The 21,256-nt window shown below is 37.9% G+C and overlaps 4 protein-coding genes across 5 annotated transcripts; 3 read left to right on the top strand and 1 right to left on the bottom strand.

The window, feature by feature from the left end:
- Positions 1–1,308: 1,308 nt before the first annotated feature.
- elob (elongin B) lies at positions 1,309–6,067 on the bottom strand. Its single transcript, XM_004080290.3, has 4 exons — positions 5,961–6,067; positions 4,440–4,574; positions 4,192–4,300; positions 1,309–2,424 (listed from the first exon to the last, which is right to left on the bottom strand). Exons 1-4 carry the CDS (start codon positions 5,961–5,963, stop codon positions 2,312–2,314), a joined length of 360 nt encoding a protein of 119 aa, XP_004080338.1. The 5' UTR covers positions 5,964–6,067; the 3' UTR covers positions 1,309–2,311.
- Positions 6,068–6,092: 25 nt separating this feature from the next.
- On the top strand, positions 6,093–11,277 carry pkmyt1 (protein kinase, membrane associated tyrosine/threonine 1). The gene is made up of 8 exons (XM_004080292.4): positions 6,093–6,250; positions 7,094–7,504; positions 7,909–8,146; positions 8,229–8,508; positions 8,574–8,680; positions 8,878–9,050; positions 10,369–10,586; positions 10,667–11,277. The coding sequence occupies exons 2-8, from the start codon at positions 7,130–7,132 to the stop codon at positions 10,980–10,982; spliced, it is 1,707 nt and encodes a 568-aa protein (XP_004080340.1). The 5' UTR covers positions 6,093–6,250; positions 7,094–7,129; the 3' UTR covers positions 10,983–11,277.
- A 101-nt stretch (positions 11,278–11,378) lies between these two features.
- On the top strand, positions 11,379–15,358 carry LOC105356544 (zinc finger protein 16-like). Its single transcript, XM_011488026.3, has 3 exons — positions 11,379–12,223; positions 12,618–12,808; positions 13,619–15,358. Exons 1-3 carry the CDS (start codon positions 12,204–12,206, stop codon positions 14,536–14,538), a joined length of 1,131 nt encoding a protein of 376 aa, XP_011486328.1. The 5' UTR covers positions 11,379–12,203; the 3' UTR covers positions 14,539–15,358.
- Positions 15,359–16,644: 1,286 nt separating this feature from the next.
- On the top strand, positions 16,645–20,245 carry LOC101169568 (sesquipedalian-1). Of its 2 annotated transcripts, none has more exons than XM_011488025.3 (4): positions 16,645–16,821; positions 17,185–17,304; positions 18,631–18,934; positions 19,709–20,245. In XM_011488025.3, the coding sequence occupies exons 2-4, from the start codon at positions 17,224–17,226 to the stop codon at positions 20,113–20,115; spliced, it is 792 nt and encodes a 263-aa protein (XP_011486327.1). In that variant the 5' UTR covers positions 16,645–16,821; positions 17,185–17,223; the 3' UTR covers positions 20,116–20,245. The 2 variants fall into 2 exon arrangements, with proteins under 2 accessions (XP_011486327.1, XP_020567760.1); XM_020712101.2 differs by lacking the exon at positions 16,645–16,821 and adding an exon at positions 16,898–16,979.
- The last annotated feature ends 1,011 nt before the right edge of the window (positions 20,246–21,256 follow it).

Raw genomic sequence — 21,256 nt, 5'->3', positions numbered from 1 at the left:
TGATGTCTAAAAGTTGACCAGGGAAGAAGTTATTCAAAAACGTTTAACCCCACAGTCACAGCCCCTTTCACCCGTCCACACACTGATGGCAGCTCTGCTGCCAAACACTGGCGCCAACCTATAACCACCAGGAACAATGTGGTGTTCATGTCTTGCCCAAGGACACCCGGGCGGGCAAGGCATGAACTGAATCTGTGATCGTCCAATCAGCCGCCGACAGCTCTTCCAGTGCACTGCGGCTGCCCAAAAAATATAGAGGGACAGACAGACAACAAATAGACAACAAATGCAGCCTTACGACGTATCTCAAGCTCTGCTTGTGCCTGTCCAAAGCCCGGTAAATGCAAAGTGTATGTTTTCAGGAGGATCATTGAACATTCAATAAGATTTCCAAGACGCATCAAATAGATTAAAAGAAATGTATATGTTGATAAATTGTCGTGGTTTTCAAGGCATTTTTTGGGGCTTGGAGGGATATGACACCCCAAAACTCTCAGTACACCCAAACCTTCCCCCCTGTGATAGTACAGCTGCACCCCACAGTCGGCTTAATCTGCCTTACTTAGGCTATTATGTGAAGGACTACATTTTACTACTCAAAATCATATCATTTAGTGGTTTTACTTTATAAGAGTATACATTGGGTCAACCATACTCACCTCTGATGTCAGTGAAAACCATGAACTCTTCTTTGCAACGTGTTTTTTTTTTTTTTTGTAGAAAACATTAAACAATATTTACATTTTGGGATGTTTTAGCCCAAATAATGTATCACGAGTATCAACATTTATCAAGGTGACATATCAACATTCCATTAAATATGACAAGAAAATTTGTTTTTTTAAGCACCATTAAAATGAAACCGTATGATTTTAAACCTTCACCATTTACTTCCTTGAATAATAAAATACAATTAGAAGCACATCTATCTTGTTTGAGCACCTTTCTTTAGGGCACTTTTACCTGAAAACTGCATATACAACTTGAATGTTATTAAAATGTTTCTATTTGAAATTTCCCTAAAAAACAAACATATAGTGTATCAAAGAGGCCAAATTAATATAAGTCTACTCTAAACTATATATATTCAAAATCAAAGTCAGCTAAGTTAACATATTTTTGTCATTTAAATCCAATAAATGGTGATACATTAATCTAAGGATGAACAGATGAATAACTGGATGTTTGGTAACTGGATGATGAACCAATAGGTAATTGTAATTTAGGTGCTTGAAATGAATTTGTGATAAAATTCTGAGTTTATTTTTATGTTTATAGTATTTTTCTAGTTAAATGAGTGGCGCACAATTCATTTCCTTCTTTATTAAGTCTATTGAAAAACAGACAATAAAGTAGACTTCGTCCTAAGAAATAAATGCAATTTTGTGATTTATGTTTCTGACAAAGAACAGCAAAAAATGTGACAAATTAAAAAAATATCTCCACCCGTGTCTGCTTTGGAGGGGAAAGTATTTTTCTTTTTCTAACATAAATCTTATGACATGCACAGAATTAGATCTACATCTCAAATCAAGTGAGAAAAAAAAAAAAAAAACACTTTTATTCAGTAAGCTTACAGTTACAAGCCATTTGTGTGTGGGGGTGGGGGGGGGGGTGGACAGTTATGCAGATATTTACAAAATGACAGATTATGAAACGTGTTTGCTGCACAGACTTCGTTTTGCTGTCCGTGAAGTACCTGCCATTCATCTCAGTGCACAAAACACACACAAAACAAAAGACAGAAAATAAAAATGGAAGAGGAGAAACAACCAAGAGGGGCTTAAGAAGTTCTGTCTTTGTATGGAATCCAATTATAAATGTACATTAAAAAATAAACTGTCCGTAAAGGAATCAATGGCAGGTCTGTTTATGAGAAAATAAAGCCTTTGTTTGGAAGTTGTTCATGCAGCTTGCCAACTCAAACACTGAACTTTCACCCATGCGCATTGCTTCGAAAGCACCGTGACAACTCCACCTTTTCCAAAATCTTTAATGTTAATAATTATAATAAATGAACAAAGTCACTCAAACAACTTCTTCAGTCAGGGCTTTGAGCCTGATGGTGCTTAACAGCTATTTCATGGAGCATGACTGGAAGTGATGGGAAACCCAGAGTTTAAGGGGAAAACTATTGTGAATAAGGGAGGGGTGGATTGATGTGACAGCATGAATGCAACATAGATATACCCCTCCATCTTTCAAATTAAGTTATATTACATTTCAAACCACCCCGCTACTTCTTCTCTGCAGTTGATCCACAGACCAACTCCTGTCCGTCCCCTCTGACGCCGGAGTCTCCGTCCCGCTATCACTGCACTGCTTGCTCATTGGCAGTGCTACCAGAGTCCTGGGGCTTCATCACGTCGGGCAGTTCCGGGGGACTAGAGAAGGCCTCGATGTGCAGCTGCTCGAACATGTCATCTGGGGCGGAGAAGGGACAAAGACACATGAGCTCCGGGACAACAGTACAGTTGAAATCAAGACAGAAAAACCCTCGAGTATTTTCCAGGTTTAGTGTAATGATGAACAGAGCTACGTTAGAGTCCCACTCCGATCATCTTTTGATCTATTGCAACAGCGTTCTCAGTGGTCTTTTCATTATAATTGTGCTGTTTTGAGTCAAAATTAAAATAACAAAAACTCGTTTTCTAGGACATAGTTTCTGCAGTAGCTCATTAGTAATTCGCCTCTAAGTTTTGGGCGGCACTGAGAGCTCTCTGTTTACACTCTGTCCTGCTAGCTTCCTGCCCCTCACAACCCCATCCTAGCTTTACCAATGTGACAAAACAGGGAGCATTATTGAAGCAATCCAGCCGTACAGTTCTGATACAGACGCCATTTCAGACAAGGAAAACCAATATCTACGTGAATTTGTCTACAAGTCATCAGGATGGAGCGAAGAAGGGAAATTTGGACCCGTCCAGCATCAACAACAATTTGAATAAAGAAACACTCAAATGCAATTTTATGCTTAATTTTTTTTAAAATATGCCCTCCATCAAAGAAGAACATGTTGACAACAAAACATGATTTTCATCAGAGTGGGTCTACTTTGCCACGCCCACTAAAAATCCCAGATCTATTAAGCACAAGCAGAGGTTTTGGTGAAAGAAAAAAAAGAAAAAAGGCTCTGGTTTGAAGAAATACTTCCAACAAGGACAGCTGTTTGTAGCATGAACATGGCGGAGCTCAGATTTCGTCATGTCAACTTCATCCTGTTATGCCGTTAAATTAAATAAATTAAAAAAAACAGAAAGCGGTAATGTTCTAGTATACTTTGAAATTACTTCGCTTAAAATTCAAAACTATTTGCAGAAATTTGCAACTGTTTCAGGAGAGTTAGTATCCTGACAATCAAAAGGCCACCATGTTTGTCTTCCAAAGCTGTACTGCCCAGCCCTCATGCTGTCAGGCTGAGGACAGCCATTGTCACAAATCTGCTGCTTCTGTTTAGAAATTTGAATCCACTTACAAAAAGCGGCGTAAGGAATTCAAATAGAGAGAAAAACACTGTTCTTGGTTTGAAGCAAAGCAGTGGACCAGCTGCTGGTGTGAAAATACTCTTTAGATTTTTGAAGAATTTATAAATAACAGACTTGCGAGTATCTAAGTTCAAAATCGAAGACATTTGCCAAAAAGGAATAGATCCAATTCAAAAATTGCTTTTGGACAACAAGCAGCAAATGTGAATTATTTCATGAACCAATCAATGCCTTAGAATTCTATTACAACTTTAATGCATCCAACCTTAGCTGTGAAAACTGTAGGAGGGTGTTGCACGTTCACAGGTGCTCACACCTGTGACATTCAGTACAAAACAACTTCCACGATCTAAACTCGCTGATATTTAGTGGGTCTGAGGTGGATTTTCATAGCAAAGTAACAAAGTCCCCTGATTTTATACTTGTGAATAATGACAGAAACAGAAAACTTAGGAAATTCAAGTGTTAACTTTAATTAAATGTTGACATAAATGTGTGTCTTAACGATTTTAATGGGAAACTGGTAAAAGAAAAAATGTTATAAATGTGGCTAGTAACATTACAAACAGATGAAGTAGAACAAGAAAACCTCAAAAGAGATCAGAATTCTTTTTCTTTTTGCAGAAATAAAACAAGTTCCTTATTGCAGGTGACAAAATAAAAGCCTGATCTCTGAAAGCAAAAACTCATCCTACAGAAAACTTACCATTTGAACGGAAAGCTAGACCCACTGTAGCTGGCGCTTGAGGTCTGGCGGTCTGATTAGTAAATCCACAATCCCCCAAAGTTTTGTTGTCCTCCAGCAACTGATCATCCTATGGAGCACAGGTTTAACTTGTTAGGAAAAAATAGGCCGCCCATATTGTCAATGTTAATAGCTGTAAAGAAATGATATCTTTGTTGAAAACGTATGAAGGCCTTCCATGCTTTGACATCCCATCCGTCTGAACTCACTTTGTAGAGCCGCTGGTCGTCAGGTGCTCTTTTCAAAATTCCTTCAACAATTCGTTTTAACTCATAGACAGTGGTAGACTCTTTGGCATCTGTGAAGATTGTGGTCTTGTGACGCCGAATCATTAAGAACACATCCTGGAAAACAGTTGGCACATTAACAGCAATAATTCTCCCCAAAAATCATGTTTTTCACACTAATACTGGGTAGTAAATTGAAAAATAGAATCTAGATTATACAATTTATTAACAGAAACCTTTTGGGAATTTAAAGTCTTAGGGTAAAGATTAAGATGCTTTGGTTTTCAATCTGATATACCCCAAGGTTAGAGTGCCACTGCGAGGATCTTATCCAGTATTTTCTTAAAACATAAGAAGTGGTTATTGAAGCATTTCATTATCTGAATTAGACGTGCAGTTTTCTGCCTCATGTTAAGACAGGCTCAAGCTTTTGGCAGATGACAGCTGTTGTGAGGCATCTGTCTAATGTCAACATGAAGTAGCTTAAGTTAAGGATTGAAAAAGGGTAGGCTTTTCTAAATCAGAGGTTTTGTTTAGTTTTGACCTAAATGTAATGAGTTAAGTATAATTTTAAATGTATTAAATTGTTTTCAATTAATTGCTTTTAGTAAACATAATATCAGCACAGTATCAAACTAAAATAATACAAATAAAAAAAGGTCATTATTGGCATCAATCAATATTTTAATTTCTACCAAGGAGTTTTGCTAATCTATTTTAGTATAGACTCATCTTTAATATAAACAGAAAGTCAATAATAAGACCTATTGATCAAAAAGACAATTCAAATTCCTGATTTATGGAATGAAATAATAAATGCCAATTTTACTTGATACATTAGTGTTGCTGACAAAAAGGAAGTTTCCTTTTGAGTCCTTTCCATTTTTAATTTCAAAATGTGGAAATACTACAATAAAACAACAACCCTAATGTATTTTTTTCTGTTATTTAACTGACTGAATCCTTTAGATTTAGACTATAAAAAGCAATGTTAAAACTCTTCATCTTACGATAAATGTATTTGTTTTTTACCTGATACTTCACACTTCAAATCAAATATTTTGATATATATAATTTTAATTTAACATACTGCTAATTTAATACGACTTAAACTAATGAGAAATATGTGGCTAACCAAAGCCTAATAGTAAATCAACCTGGTTAGGTCTTCAAAATACTAGGTTAAACAGTGAAAATAAAACACGTAAATGCAAATAAAAACTGGCATCTTAATTTGCATTATCTAGTAAACATTCCACTCGCCTGACCAGTTAGGTCGTCTTCGTGTCTAACATTACCCCCGCTTTCGAGATGAGCTCAACTTAGCTAAAATGAGCTAAGCTAAACAGCAGCTGAGCTGGTTTTTAACTGGCTGACAAAAACAAAGTGAAAGTAACACAATAATCACAGTGAAATAATCAGACAAACCGCTTAACGACACTTTTGACTACTGTAAGCACGTGCTAACCTCAAAAACTAATCGATAAACTTAAAATAAGTTACCATTTCAAACGTGCAGCTAGCCCCCCAAGTTACGCCAGCCTGTTAGTTGTGTAGCCGAGACCCAGACTGCACCGCGAGCGGAAGTTGCTCAATGACATGAACGTAATGACGCAGGGCTGGGTAAACGTTTTTAGAATTTGGCGCGAGCTTGCCGAGCGTTCGCCCAGAATTGGGAGCAGCAACTATATGTAATATTTTCAAGTTCGAAAAACCGTTAAAGAAATAGGAGTACGGTTTGTTTGGTGGCATTTGAAGAGTTGACTCTGGATACCGCCGACGTTTCACTGACAGTAAGTTATTTAGCTGCAGCAACATAATGTTTTTATTCTGTTGTTTAGTCGGTCCGCCCCTTTGCTTTGCTAGCTAAAAAAATGACAGCAAAGAGTCGAGGGCAGATATGGTTATTTGACACTAACAAACAATAATATTGGTTGTGATGTTTTACAAAATGAAGAAATGTAATCAGTGGGATGTATTTATTTCTTTATTTTCATCCACAGACGTAAATCTAATGTTAACCCCTCAATGTTAATTTTTACTTGTAAGCGTAAACACAATAAGATTAACTTAATCTGTTTTAATTGCCAATAATGTTAATTTAGTTTCTCCTTTTATTTTTAGCAATAGTAAATAATATGTATAAGTGTTTTCTCTTAAATGACGTGAAAAAATATGTTTAAAAAAATAAAATCATCTGTGTGTCTCATTGAACACATTCCTGTCTTTTAGCTTCTGTTGAATACTTTTGGACACAATTTAAAGGAGTCTCACCTCATTACGCGTCTCTTTTACCTTTTTTTGTGTGTTGAATCCCAATGAAACTGACCTTGTGAGGTTAAATCTTTAGAGCCTTGACCAGTCTGACCTGTTTGTCTGTCCGTGTCTGTAAGTTAGTTAGACCTGTTTTCCTGCAGCTTTCACAGCTATTATAGTGGCTACAAATGAATGTAACTGAGAAATGTTTTACAGCCTGTTTTAGTAGATGTTTAAAAGTGAGGATCTGCAGAAAAAAATGACAATAGTGTCTGTAGAAAAATGTAATACGCTTTAAACAAAATTTTAGTTCCTGTATCATACTTATTCCAGATTGTAGGAGTGTGAAGTCTTATAGTTATTATTTTTTCATTTTACAGATGTGCGTCGACTGAAATTGAAGAAGTCTCCAAGCTATGTCTGTGGCAGTTCAAAGCACAGTGTCCAAAGCACCTCTCCCCCTTCCAACCTACTTCTCCCTTGCAGAGCAGTCCTTCTCACTAAAAAAGCGCCGGCACCCGTTCACCTCGTCATCTGGGTCCAACTCCTCCTGCTCTTTTCCTGCCGAACTCTCCCATTCTCTGCCACCGCTGACACCAACCAAGGGATGTCTTTCACTGAGCAGAGTGTTCGCCCAGCATGAATCGCCGTGGACTCCACTTTCTAGTTCACTTACTATATCGCCTTCTCCAAACTCAGTTTACGATCCAAGTAAACATCTGTCCTATTTCAACCAGTGCTTCACTAATTTGGGTTTGGTGGGAAGAGGGTGCTTTGGAGAAGTTTATAAGGTAAGAATATCTTTTCTTATGTTATAAAGTAATGTACTTGTAGTTGTTTCCTCTTGTCAGTACTAAAGATTCTAAATAATTCTGATAATTAGGACTTGACTTCACTGCCAAATACTGAAACTAACCAATTTCGATTTACATGGTCACAATTTAATTTAATAGTTTATTTATTTTTCTGATTTCCATTCAAAACCGATTTTATTTGGTTCTAAAGATATTGTTTTCACTACTAGTAAAATAAACTGAATGAAAGTGGAGCTTTCTTTAAAAATATTGTAGTTTCTTACTTTGTTAACTAACTGAAAGCAATTATTTATTTGTCACTAATCCTGCTTTTTTCTAAGTTTCATTTAGGCATAATGTCTTTTTCATCAGGCGTTGTTATGTGGATCCATGTGTTCCAGGTGCAAAGTAAAATAGATGGCCGCCTGTATGCAGTCAAACGCTCTGCTCATCGCTTTCGGGGTAAAAATGAGAGGGACAGGAGTGTGAGGGAGGCCAGGAACCACGAGCGCATTTGTCCTCATTCTCACATCCTGGATTTTGTGGCAGCCTGGGAGGAAGCTGGTCGACTCTACATTCAGACAGAGCTGTGCAGCACCAGCTTGCTGCTTCATGCTGAGAACAAAGCCCCAGGCACAGGTCTGTAGCTGAAAGTAGTGTGAAGCCTGTTTTCCTTCCAAATTCCAAAGCCTTAACTGGTTCTTTTTGTGTTTTGATGCAGATGAGCCTGCAGCCTGGGCGTACCTGTGTGATCTCCTCTCAGCACTGGAGCACTTGCACTCTCATGGCTTTGTGCATCTGGACCTCAAGCCTGCCAACGTTCTCATCACAGATTCAGGTCGACTCAAGTTGGGGGACTTTGGGCTTCTGATGGAGCTCAACGACTTAAACACTGAATCGCCATATTTGAAGGCAAAGGAGGATTTCCAGGAAGGAGATCCTCGATACATGGCCCCTGAGCTGCTGCGGGGAGAGTATGGACCTGCTTCAGATGTCTTCAGGTAAGGATATTATTTACCTATACTTTAAAATACAAAATTTGGACTGTAACCTTTTTTTTTTGTAGTTTGGGTGTTTCTATTCTGGAACTTGCTTGTAATATTGAGGTTCCAAATGGTGGTGAGGGATGGCAGCAACTCAGACAGGGCCATCTTCCCTCAGAGTTCACAAACGGTGAGGATGACTTTCTTATAACCATTAAAAATGTTTACTAAGCTTAAATTAATAACAGACTTCTGCTTTTACCATTTTAAAGTTTCCCCACAAATGCAAAACATTTCCCTTTTTTTTTTATTTTACTGTAAAACATAGTCGAGCCTTTACAGAAATGATTTGACTCTTGAAAACTGTGTTTCTAAACATGTTTGCAGGCTTGTCTGCTGAGCTTCAGTCAGTCCTCCGGATGATGCTGGCTCCAAAGCCGACCCAGAGACCCAGCGCCTCTGAACTTCTTTCCCTTCCCTCTGTTAGGAAACATAGATGGAAGAGGCGCTGTTGTCTCATGTTTGCTGAGGCTATGCTGACACTGGCCTCCCTTTGTCAAGTAAGCGCTACATAGTTTTTCAGTATTTCTTTACACCATTTAAATAAGTATAAAGCAGAAAAATTGTGTTTAAAGACCCACTCCAATCATCTTTTGATCTATTTTAAAAGTGTTCCCAGTGGTCTGTTAATTATGATTATGTTGTTATTAGCTAAAGTAAAAAAAGATGTGTTGTTTTCTAGGACATAGTTTCTGCAGAACAGCAGTTCTTTGTTTCAAATTCACCTGTAAGTTGTAGTGATGGGTAGATAAGGCCTTGTGAAGCATTCAGCACATTGCTCAAACTGAATTGATACTGTGTTACTCAATACTGACCCCTGCTGGACTGAAAACAACATGGCAGGCAACCAAGTTATGAAAATCCACTCAGAATCAGAAGTACTTTATTGATCCCACATGTGGGAAATTTGTGTCATATACTGATTAAACTAGTGTAAACAGTAACACAATATTTGTCATTGTAGTTGTGGCTTCCTCATTTCCATGTCTCGCTCTATAGTTCCCCAGCATTGAGGAGCTGCTTTTAAGTTTGATAGTTCTGCTGAACAAATGTGACATTTAACCTTCAAAACATAAAATGATTGACTTTAAATAACAATCAGGCGGAAACTGAGAGGGACGGGGGAGACAAAAAGCCAAAAACACAATTAAAACTATGAAATAATTCAACAAACCTAATTAAAACACCACATTTATCACCTTTAGGAAAGATTCATTAAAATAAAACGTCATACACCGGTGGGCGCGCATCTGCTACATGAAAGTTGTTGTTTTTTCCTACTCTGTTAAACTGGCCACTGGACTGATTTAAAACCCAAGTGACAGAAATGTAACAGAGAGGATCCAGTAATTTTTCAAATTAAAATATTTTTCAAAATAAAAGATGGCTTAGATGTGTAATAAAACTAAAAAAAAACTAAAACCCGCTAAATTGACATGAAACCTGCCCAAAGCAAATTTTCTATGCATTATTCATTCATTGATCTTCTAAAAGGTTTGTTCCCTTTCATGGTCACGGGGCTGGCGGAGCGTATCCCGGGGACGTCCTGGACAGGTCGCCAGTCTGTCGCAGTTCTAAACAATATCAAAATTTAAATTACCCGATTGGGCGGAAACTGCAGAATCTGGCAACCGTGCTGGTAGATGCGCTTCCTTGTTTGGCTTCTCTGTGACACACCGACAAAGTGGCTGTATTGGTCACCGGAGTTTTCCTGAAGCGATACGGACACCGACACTCGGGTTCACTTTTTAGGCTGTACTGTACTGTGTTAAAAACAGAATGACCAGATTGTCTTTTGTTTTCTCCCCTTTGTGATAGTCGGTGGTGTACTTCGGGTGCAGACTCCTTTCACCTTTTAACTTGCCCTTCCTCCCCCGCTGGACCGCGCCCAGGCCCTGTACTCCTCCTAGGGACAGTTGGGAGGGAGATCTAACACTTTCCCTCACCACTGTTCACTCCGACCCCTGCAGTCCACAGGATGATTCTGTGGTTTTTGCAGACACAGACCCAGAACTCTCCCCTGCCTTTTCACGCAGGTAGATCTCTTTACATTGCCTGCAGGTGTTCTTGTTTGTTTCTCCCTCCTTTAACTCCCTCTTTATGCACTTCTCCTCAGGGTTACATCCAGACTCTCTCTGGAAAGCACGTCCACGCCCCTCTCGGGGTCACCAGTACATAAACACGGGAGTCACGTCAGCACACCCACTCACTCAGCTATTGGGGACTGGTCCTGCCATTTGGGCCTGACCCCATCCAGCACTCATTCAGCCAACAAGAGCCAGCTTCACGGAGAGCGCCGTGGAAGTCCTTCATCCACCAAGTCCACAAGGCTCTGTGGTAGAAACTGGATCCTTGCAGGAGACACCTCACCCCGATCCAGCTTGGAGCCAAAGAACTTGCTTTCTCTGTTTGAGGAAATCACAGCTGAGTGAAGCCATAAGTAAAAACTGCCATTTTACACTAATGTAAGAAGTATTTTTCTGTTGAAATTCTCAGATGATGTCAAGTTATCTGCTTTGTATATAGTTTAGTGCTTTTTTTGTAATAGTCCTGCCACTGCTTGTATTAATATGTATTTAAAAAAAAAAGAGTGGATTCTGTTTGACCATACAAACACGCCTTAAGCAGTTGCTGTTTGATGTTAAAAGAGCATGGCATGATTTGTTCTGGAATGTTTTGCAGCATCATTAACCCTGAGACAATAAAAGCATGAATTTGGAGGTGAAATCACATTGTGGGCCATTTTGTGCTTCTAGCTCACCTGAATACAAAGCTTCCTGTAGTTTGTTTCTTAGTTCTTACAAGTTAATTGCTTTATTTGTTACCCCTTTTTCAATAAGAAATAACACTCTAAAGTCAGAAGACAAAAAAGTGTATTTCCAATCTTGACCGCTAGATGGCAGTAATAAAGTGCACGTTGTTTGGGTTATGTATTGATAAATAACATAAACACATATTTGAATGTATACTCTGTTCCTGTACAGATACTCAACAGAGCATACTTTGTGATTTAAAAAAAGAAAAAAAGTCACCTGACGTCTAAGACGATGTTAGGGAAGTTTCGGGGGGGGGGGGGTCCTCAAATTTCAGACATAACTGTAAAGCACTAACTCCAGTGATTTTTGCATGCAACGAATTTACTTGCGTGTGATTGGTAATATTAGTGAAAGAACTCATCAAATTAAAAGTTTCTATTTTTTTAACATTTCTTTAACAATAAAAAATGTTCGCAACTTGTGCCAGACATGTTATGAACACGCACATTTAAAGATACAAGTGAATAAAAAAATGACTAAAATTTGCTTTAGTTGTGATAGCAAAGCAATGAAACCCCCATCTTAACGAGTAACACAATAACAGAACATAGGCTTTTATTTTGAAGACCACTGTTGACATCAACCTTGTATTTCCGGGAGTTGCCAGCTGTTTTGTTGCGTTCAAGGTTTTGGGGTGTTTTGTTAGTAAAGACTGGGACGTTCATTCGCAGTTTTTAAGTCGATTTAATCTCTTCACGGGCTAAACGTTGCCAACTTTATCAGCACAGTAATTGTACAGCCGCGATTTTTTGACTCTCGAGGTTTTTAACCAAAGACATTATGGTTCGGAAGGCTAATGTGGCTAACATCTGCTGACCATTTAAAGTGAGGTGGGGAATGGAGTTAGCAGCTTGCAGGTAGGTAATACTGCAATTTAAAACGTCTGAGGGTATTCGGGGCAAAAATGCATAGGTTATAAAATGCATTTTATTTTTATTGATTTTGGAAAACTGCAATAAATAGTTAAGTATATTGAAATTACTGCTTGTTATTAAAAAAAAATTGTTTCCAAGAAATAAACAATTCAACCTTTGTATATAATTTCTGATCTTCTGTTTTAGAATTTTAAGAAAAGGAAGCTGACATTTTGGCAAAATCTCTTATCTTAAATGTGGTTTAGAACAGATCACTGATTCCCCATTAAGTAAACAATTATATAACATTTTTAAAATAATTTTAATGATAGTGCCATTTGTATGACACCTAAATTTAGTTATTGCAGTGTCTTAACTTTTTATTAAAATTTTTTAGGATGTCTAAAATTGAGCGTTTGAACGACCGTTTGGCCAAACTACTGACTCAAGCTGTGCAGGAGGTCCTGGAGCTGGTGAAGGAGACCGTGTCAGAGTATCAGCAAAAAACTGTCCGAACCCAAAGGGAAAATGCAAGTCTGAAGAGAAAACTGCAGGAGCTTCAGAGTACGATATCCAAGGAAACCGCAGGTGGGTAAAAGCTTAGTGACCTACGGTGGCCCTGAAGTGCAAATCACACCAACAACTCATGTAATACAAAAACATTTGAAAGATTTCAACAATTAAAGAAGAATAAAAGAAAACACAAATACAAAAATATGAAAGGCAGTAAAAATGAAACATTTTGGAAAAGTAATGTCCAGAAATAAAATGTTAAAAAAATGAAACACAAGCAGAAGGTAGGTACTATGGGACATTGCTGACTGGAAGATGACATTTGATTTTTGACATTTGGGTTTCTTCTTTTGTTTTGTTTTTAAAATTTCAGGAAATTATTTTGATTTCCTAAATGTTTTTTGTGTGTCTTTTTTACAGAAACCAGAAAAGCTATTTACTATGGGGCATTGTTGATTGGATGATAATGTTTGTCCATCATTTCAACTGAAGGTTATTTAAAGGTTATTTAAGGTTTAAACTTTTATCAGTATGCAGACATCAAAGACGCATTTGACGAAACTCAAACATCAAAAATCAAACATCATCATGTCCCATAATGCCTACCTGTTCCGGTTTGTTATTGTGTTTTGTATTTCAACATTTCATTTTCATTTCTTAACGTTTCATTTTTATTTCATTTCATTTTTTTTTTGCAATTGTGTTTTGATTTTCTAAAATGCAATTGTTTGTGTTGTTTTTATTTTTTTAATTGTTGTTGTGATCTGTAATAGCTTTTGCGTTGATTGATTTGCTGATGTGATTTGGACTTCAGGGCCACCGTAGTTATCTGCAGAAAGTGTAATGGGAACTGAATTGCGATTCATTTTTTCTTTTACTTTGCAGCTCATTTGTCCATTGATGAGCCATTGCCTGAAAACAAAGGTGAAACTGAGCCTCAAAGGCAGGATTTAAGCCCAGTCAGGAATACAACAGTATCCGTCCTCAGCGAGCAACAACTTCCAAGTTTCCATGAACCTGATTGTGGTATGAATCAAAATGTTAAAAAACTGGAGATTCACAGTGATCATCAATTCCAAGTTGAGCTTTGCAAAACACAAGTAGTAGTACCTCCTTTAAGGGAGGCTTTAGGACCCCCCAATATGTTACACTGCACAAACAAGGAAGGTAGTAGGGGTATATCAAAAAATGTGTGCGACTCGTACTCTGGCTCTTTGCTTGGGGTACCCATGGCTTCCATCAAGTCGGAAACTCAACAAACTGATTGCACAACGTCAGAGCAGACGTCTACTCAGCAATACAGTGGATGTGTGGATTTGAGCTGCAACTCCTCTCGTCTCATCAATGCTGAGGCTTCAAGGTCACAGGAAAATGCAGAAACCTACAGTTATGCGTTTGCTGATTTAAATCACGCTGTAAACGCGAAGCAGGGTTGCACCAAACCCAGTGGGGTTGACTTTGACAGGAGGCAAACCCGGACGGAGCTCCTCAGAAGCAGCGACTTCCACTTGTGCGTGGTGTGCGGGAAAACCTTCAGCAGGATTGGGAACTTAAGAATCCACCAGCGTTGTCACACGGGAGAAAAGCCGTACTGCTGCATGCAATGTGGGAGGAGCTTCAGTCAGGCGGGGGACCTGAAAAAACACAAGCGGGTCCACACGGGCGAAAAACCATACTACTGCAATCAGTGCGGAAAAAGCTTCAGCCGGGGAGAAAATCTGAAAAGACACAAGAGGATCCACATTGGAGAGAGTTTAAAGTTACAGCAGACATGGAGGGAGCAGCAGAAGGGATTTACGAAATAATGGTGCCGATTTTTCATCCATTCCTTTTCTAACAGACCATCTTCAGTAGCAAGACTTTATCTGAAGGTTTTCTTAGTGAACGTTGAAGTCAGATATGTTAAAGCGAGCAATAAGGCAAAGGTACACAGGCTTTGATTGCTTTTTATGAAGCTAAGGTGGCTCGATGTGAATCCACGATAAAGATTGATTAACTTGATTGTCAAATTATAGATTCACAAAAAATTGGATTATTGAAACACATTTTTCATTTTAACTCTTATTTTTTTACTTTTACCACCCGATAAAACGTAGCTTAGAATAAAGCCATTACCAAACCCCGTTTTTTCTTATTTATTCGGTAACTTGCCTGCTTTAAATTTGTGGTAGACTCCTTTACAGCTCCTCCTTTTCTAATTGGATGCAGTTCAGAATTTGCCATAAAAATTGCTTTTAGTTTAGAATTGCGTAATATATGCTCACTTTGGTCTCAATGCTGTTTCTGTCAGTAAAATGAACTAAGTCTTAGTCCTCTCACCCAGGCAACTATTGAAGGAAGTTTACTTTTTAGTTTTGAGATCAAATGCAGAAAATGTGCAGAATGAAAGAAAATATTAACCTGGAAAAGGCAGAAGGAAAAGTAGATTCAAAGGTGCAGCTTTAAAATACATTTTAAAAATATATATTGGTTTTTATGGTAAACATGTCATAAAGAGAGCATGGACTGCATGCAATTTTTGAAAATATCCTTATTTTATAAACTGTTTCAACGGTTGAAAACACTGTGTAGCATTTGAAAAAAAGATTTGCACAGTTTAAGCAATAAATGCATTTATTATGGCAACAAAAGGCTGTTTTTTTTTATTTAAAACAGTTTTATATCCTACTGCGTTACAGTTTTTTTGTGGTATAATATTGAAAAAGCTTTATTGTCATGCTGTGAAAGGTCAATTACATTTTGTTTATTTGAAAAAAAAACCTAACATGTCAGTAAAAAAAAAGTAAATAAAACTATAAACATATAGGAAAAATCTGTCCTACTTTGTTAAATAACATTAGTGGGGCAACAACAGTATTAAAAATGTCTGTTATCTGTTCATTATCCAGATTGCTGGAGGGGGTAAAAGCAGTGATTATGAATTGTTACAGAGGTTTAAATTTTGGAATGGTAAGTTTGTAAGAGCACTTTTACATGTATACACACATGTGCATATGTGCTGTCAATGGTGACATACACTCACGGGACACTTTATTAGGTACATTTTGCTAGTACAAGGCTGGACCCCCTTTTGGCTTCAGTACAGCCTTAATCCTTGGTGTCCGAGATTCAACAAGGTTCTGGAAACATTCCTCAGAGAGTTTGATCCAGATTGACATGATAGCATCACACAGTTGCTGCAGATTTGTCGGATGCACATCCATGAGGTCAATCTCTCGTTCTACCACATTCTAAAGGTGATGTATTGGGTTGAGATCTGGTGACTGTGGAAGCCATTTGAGTCCAGAGAACTCACTGTCATGTTCAAGAAACCAGTCTGAGATGATTCCAGGTCTATGACATGGTGCCTTATCCTGCTGGAAGCCATCAGAAGATGGTAATAAAGGGATGGTCATGGTCAGCAACAATTCTAGGTAGGCTGCAGCGTTGTAACGATGCTGGATTGGTAATAAGGAGGCCTAAAATGTGCCAAGAACCATTTCAGACCATTCTCCATAAACCCTAGAGATGGTTGTGGATCAAAATCCCAGTAGATCAGCAGCCCATCTGGCACCAACAACCATGCCACGTTCAAAGTCACGTTCAAAGTCACGAAAGCAGATCATCTTGACCATTTCTACATGTTTAAATCATGCATTGAGTTGCTGCCATGTGATTGGGTGATTAGAAATTAGCATTTGGACAGGTGTACCTAGCAGCTGAAAACGTCATAACAAAGAGGCTGAATTGTGATCTTATGGCTTTCCATACTTATTCAACAAAGCACAAAAAAGCAACAATCGGCATTATTAGTAGTTATTATTGGTAGAGCAGGTCGTCCAACGACGAAGGGATCGATCCCCGCTCCCCCCAGGGGATGGGTCAAAATCAATGCGGAGAAGAATTTCCCCATTGTGGGATAAATAAACTATCAATTATTATTATTATTTGTCAAGAAACAGTTGAGCAGCAGCAAAGCATGTTAACGTGGCTCAGTCTTTCGCTACCTGCAGCATGCTGGTGCTGGTGCTGCCCTCTCTGCCCACCTTCCAAACCAGGAAGCAGCTCTTCTCTCCCGCAGACGAAACTGCAGCCCTTTCGTCGCAGAGGTGAGCAAACAAACACTTGCGGGAGACGTTTTCTCGCTTCCTAATTTCTCAAGTTATTTCAGACGTTAAAAAAAAAAACGTTATTGAGACACGCTTTTCCTGTTATAGAAGCTCAAAGACCGCCTTTATTCCTGGAGGTTGTAACCGGTTTAGCGCAGGTTGTCTGTCAAATAATGGGTCGCGCTTTTCCTCTCTTATAAATAAAGAGGTTACCGTTTGTAAAAGTGTCGTCGTGATAATAATAATAATAATAACAATACTGAAATAAAACTGCCTTTAATTCTTTGACAGCTGTTGAGATATTTTTGAAACAGAGCTTGAAATGCGGAAGTCCGCCTAACAACGTTTCTGTTTCTCATTCAGGACTTCTGGATTCGGGTTTGTGCAACTCACAATGTTGCAATGAAGATTGATGAAAAGGCTTTGGGTTATTTCCAGTCTTGCGACTCGCCAGTGGACAAGGAAGGGTATCTTTACAAAAAGGTAAAAGAAAACAACCTATTTTAGGGATATGTTTTTATTTTCCTTATTTACACTTTATGATGTGCAGCTAAAATGCGAAATATGTCTAGAAATAATCCAAAGAAATAAGGAATAGCACGACATATCTCTGCCAACAACAAACAAAATTTAATTTACAAGTTTGATTTTACAACTCAAGAATATTTGGTTAAATTTTGACCTTATGTCAAATTTCCATTCCTATACCAATTTTTCCATATTTACTATAAACTCATAAACTTTTAAATTAAGATTTTTTGAATAAAAAACTATGGTTTGACCAAAAGAAAATATCCATTAATTGAACCTTATTTTGAAATTTGTTTATAAATTAATTTTATCCATAAACATACTTTTCTTTTAAAAAAATCAAGCTTGAAGTGTTTTTAAACATAAACATTTGAATGGATGACATGTATAAAGTTGCATTTCTGAGTATATCTTTACTGAAATCATTGGGAATAACAGGCAGACAAAAAAATAAAAATACTATTGAAAAAGCTTGTAAGTGAATCGATAAGTTACTACGGCAAGCCACAAGGTCCCTCTTCTAGTCCAGTGTGATGCAACCAGTTGCAAAAAATAAATCCATGTGTATCTTTGGTTTCAAGCTGTGACCTTCGGGAGAGCACATAATCAGATGAATGATGGGGAAGGGGGCGGGCTTACTCCACACAAACAGTCTGGCCCACAACTGGCAGGCAAAATTTGCCTCCAAGGCAAACATGTCCTAGAAAATGACACAGTTTTTTGTTTTGTTTTTTTGGCAAAAAAAACACCAACAAAACTGCAAAATCATCAAAAGATGATTGAAGTGGGGCTTCAAGTACTCTAATATCTTTTTCTTTTTTTTTAAAGATAGACACTGCTATCGGTTAGCTCATAATGTGTGAATAAAACACTTTATTAATGCAAGTTCCACCTTTGCTTGGTGTATACCACTAATATTGAGCAAAGCTTACACAACTTCAAAATAATACAACCAAATAAAATTGGTTTTGAATGGAGATTTACAAAGAAATGTTCAAAATTAGAATGAAAATGTGATTAGAAATTGGATTACGTTGTTTATTTTATTCAGTGATATGCAGGCATATTAGATTTACATTTGCCTGAAAGAAATGCAATAAAATGATTTAAAGGAAAATTGATTAATGCATTTATCTGATGGTTAAATTTTAAGTAAATATTAGTCCATTTTTGGTAAAAAAAAAAAAAAAATTCTAGCCAAAAATGTAGTTTAATATTGTGAGGGAAGCAACTGTCTTGTGTCAAAGCGTTTTATGTAAACCCCATATTTCCTCTCAGGGTGAGATCAAAACTTCCTATCAGAAGCGCTGGTTTGTGCTGAAGGGAAACCTCCTCTTCTACAAGGAGAGGTCTGCAGACCGAGACGTGTCTGGAGTGATTGTTCTGGAGGGCTGCACCGTCCAGCTGTGCGAGTCGGAGGAGCAGTTCGCCTTCTCTCTGGTGTGGAGCGAGCCGGGGCTCCGGACCTACAAGTTTGCTGCAGAGGACCAGGCCAGTCAGGAGAGCTGGATCAAAGCCCTGCTGTCTGCCAACCACAGCTACCTGGCCCTGCTGGTACAGGACATGGAGAACAAATACAAAGGTGAGCGCTGGAGTCAGCGAGCCTTTATCTCTGGGAGGAAAATGAGTCCGATTGTTGCTCTGGGCTGCAGCTGCATCCCTGTTGACACACTCTGAGTGCTGTAGAGAGCATGCAAAACATTCATGCAGATTAGCCAATGTGTTAATCCTAGATAGTTAAGGACTTTTTAAAAATAACAACAACTGGTCTTAATTTCATCAATTATAGAACCATCTTTTTTCTTTTTTTTTTACAACTTATTTCAAGTTCAAATTGTCAATGATTCATACTTAATAACCATAACCCCAAAGTGTAAACATTTCATTAGATCTTTTTAATATTTGTTCAGACAAAAACACTTTAATTTAAACTCATAAAGGTTTCTATTTGTGCCTTTTTTCTAATTTGACTTTCATGTTAATTTAAAAAAAAAAAAACGACAATTATTGGATTGCAGTATTTAGAATTTTAAATACCATTTCTTGTCGTTTTCTGCTGTTTTTTGGGGAGTAAGGATTCATAATTTTTAAAATAAAATCTCTGTATGCCCTTTAAATCACTGGTTATGTGGCTCAAATTTCAATTGAGTTGTTGAGTGATAACTTCCACTTCCTATATGACCTAGCTTTTGAACATTTGAAAACATTTTTTCACTTACATTTAAAACAAGTCATTATTTCTTCTTTTTAAGGTGTTTTAAATTGTGAGCTCACATTCGACTGCTCTGTGTTTGCAATTAAAGGAGCTGTCATGTTTCCAGACTTCTTGCATCCTATTTTCCTTCTTTGTTTTCAGATACTTTAGCTGAGCTTTCCGGTAAACCAAACCAACCATCCACAGCCCCAAACCTGCGTGCAGATGCGCAGTATTCTGCCGCCGTCCTGAGCACTCGCGTGTCCACCCTCTCTGTGCTTCCACCACAAGCTGCCGGAGCAGGACTCAGTCCGCTGGTTCCATCTTCAGCCACTTTGCCGAGTAAAAGGTCGCCCAAACTCTGGCCCAAGAAAAGCACAAACATGGTGTCCCACAGCACTCCTGCTATGTCCACGGCAGACTGGGTGGACTACAGCTCAGGCCCCGTGGAGGATTTTCAAACACTGCATGAAGAATTTGGGAAGGAAGTGAAGAAACTGATCACCGTTTGGGCAAAGAGAACGGGTTTAGATCAAAACGTCGAGGATGATTTGATCAATTTTGAATAGTAAAAATGAAAGTTGCAAACTTTAACCAAGAATTGGAAGAGCTAGAATTGCATAATTGCAAAACTGTGAGGTATATTTATAAAAAGTTATTTTTTAAAATAAATGTTCTTATGTGTTTTTCAACAACAAAGTGTGTCTTCGTTAATTCACATATTGATTTACAGATTTAGTGTTATTTTAAAATTCAGTTTTATAACAAAATCGAAAAAAACTTTGCATCGCTGCAAAACGACTTGGACAAATGTTTAGTTACACAAATCCTGCTAAAAAATCTGCCTAAATTGCATTGAGAACAGTCTTGATTTAAAATGTTTTATTTAAAAATAGTAGTTTTTTATCTAAAACAAAAGTCTTAAAGTTTATACACTTTATATAAGGAATGTGGTTGAAAAAAAAAGGTTTGAGTCATTTTAAGGCAGCAAAGTCTGTTAAATTTTAGTAGAGACCCAAAATGGCTGGTATAGAACAGAGTGTGTGTGTGTGTGGGGGGGGGGGGGGGGGTGTTGCCAAAGCTATTTCAGTCTGTACAGCTGTCTTGTTCTTTTGCTGTTTGACTTTGCTTAGTTTTTCTTTTGTCTGTTGCAGTAACCACTATCTTTCAATCAAAAAACGTTAAGAAAGTCTAAAAAAAGAAAAGAAATGAAACAATAGGGCCTGCATTTTAAAATTAAAAAAAAATTTAAAAAAAAGTGTTGCCACATGAAATTTTCACCCTTGCAAGAAAGCAGAGTCTCTGTATCAGTTTGCGCCTGTCCTGGACCCCCCAATACATGCCTTAGCTGTATGGTGGATTGATTGATGGCAGCCTGGGGAGCTCATATATGGGGACCTCCAGGAGCGCCCAAAATTAGTGCATCCATGGTGAGAAAGCTGTACATTTAGCCTGATCATTTGCTTTTTCCTATCACCCACATGGCAGATTTCTACAAAAACGGCAAAGGTTTTTAAATTTTGGTAGTGCTTTTAGATGGCAGCACCATTATCTTTTATTCATAAAAAGGCACTAGTGAGCTGCAAGAAGTTTTAATTTGATGCTCCTATATTATTTTTTGTTTTTAATAATGAAACTTAAATGATCAAGAAGTGAAAATACATTTGGTTCTCTGTTGACTCGTAGTCACTAGAAAGCCAATCTGTGTTG

The sequence above is a fragment of the Oryzias latipes genome, chromosome 19 (assembly GCF_002234675.1).
Source record: "Oryzias latipes chromosome 19, ASM223467v1".
In the NCBI taxonomy this organism is placed as follows: domain Eukaryota; kingdom Metazoa; phylum Chordata; class Actinopteri; order Beloniformes; family Adrianichthyidae; genus Oryzias; species Oryzias latipes.
This window is presented reverse-complemented; position numbering and strand designations above follow the sequence as displayed.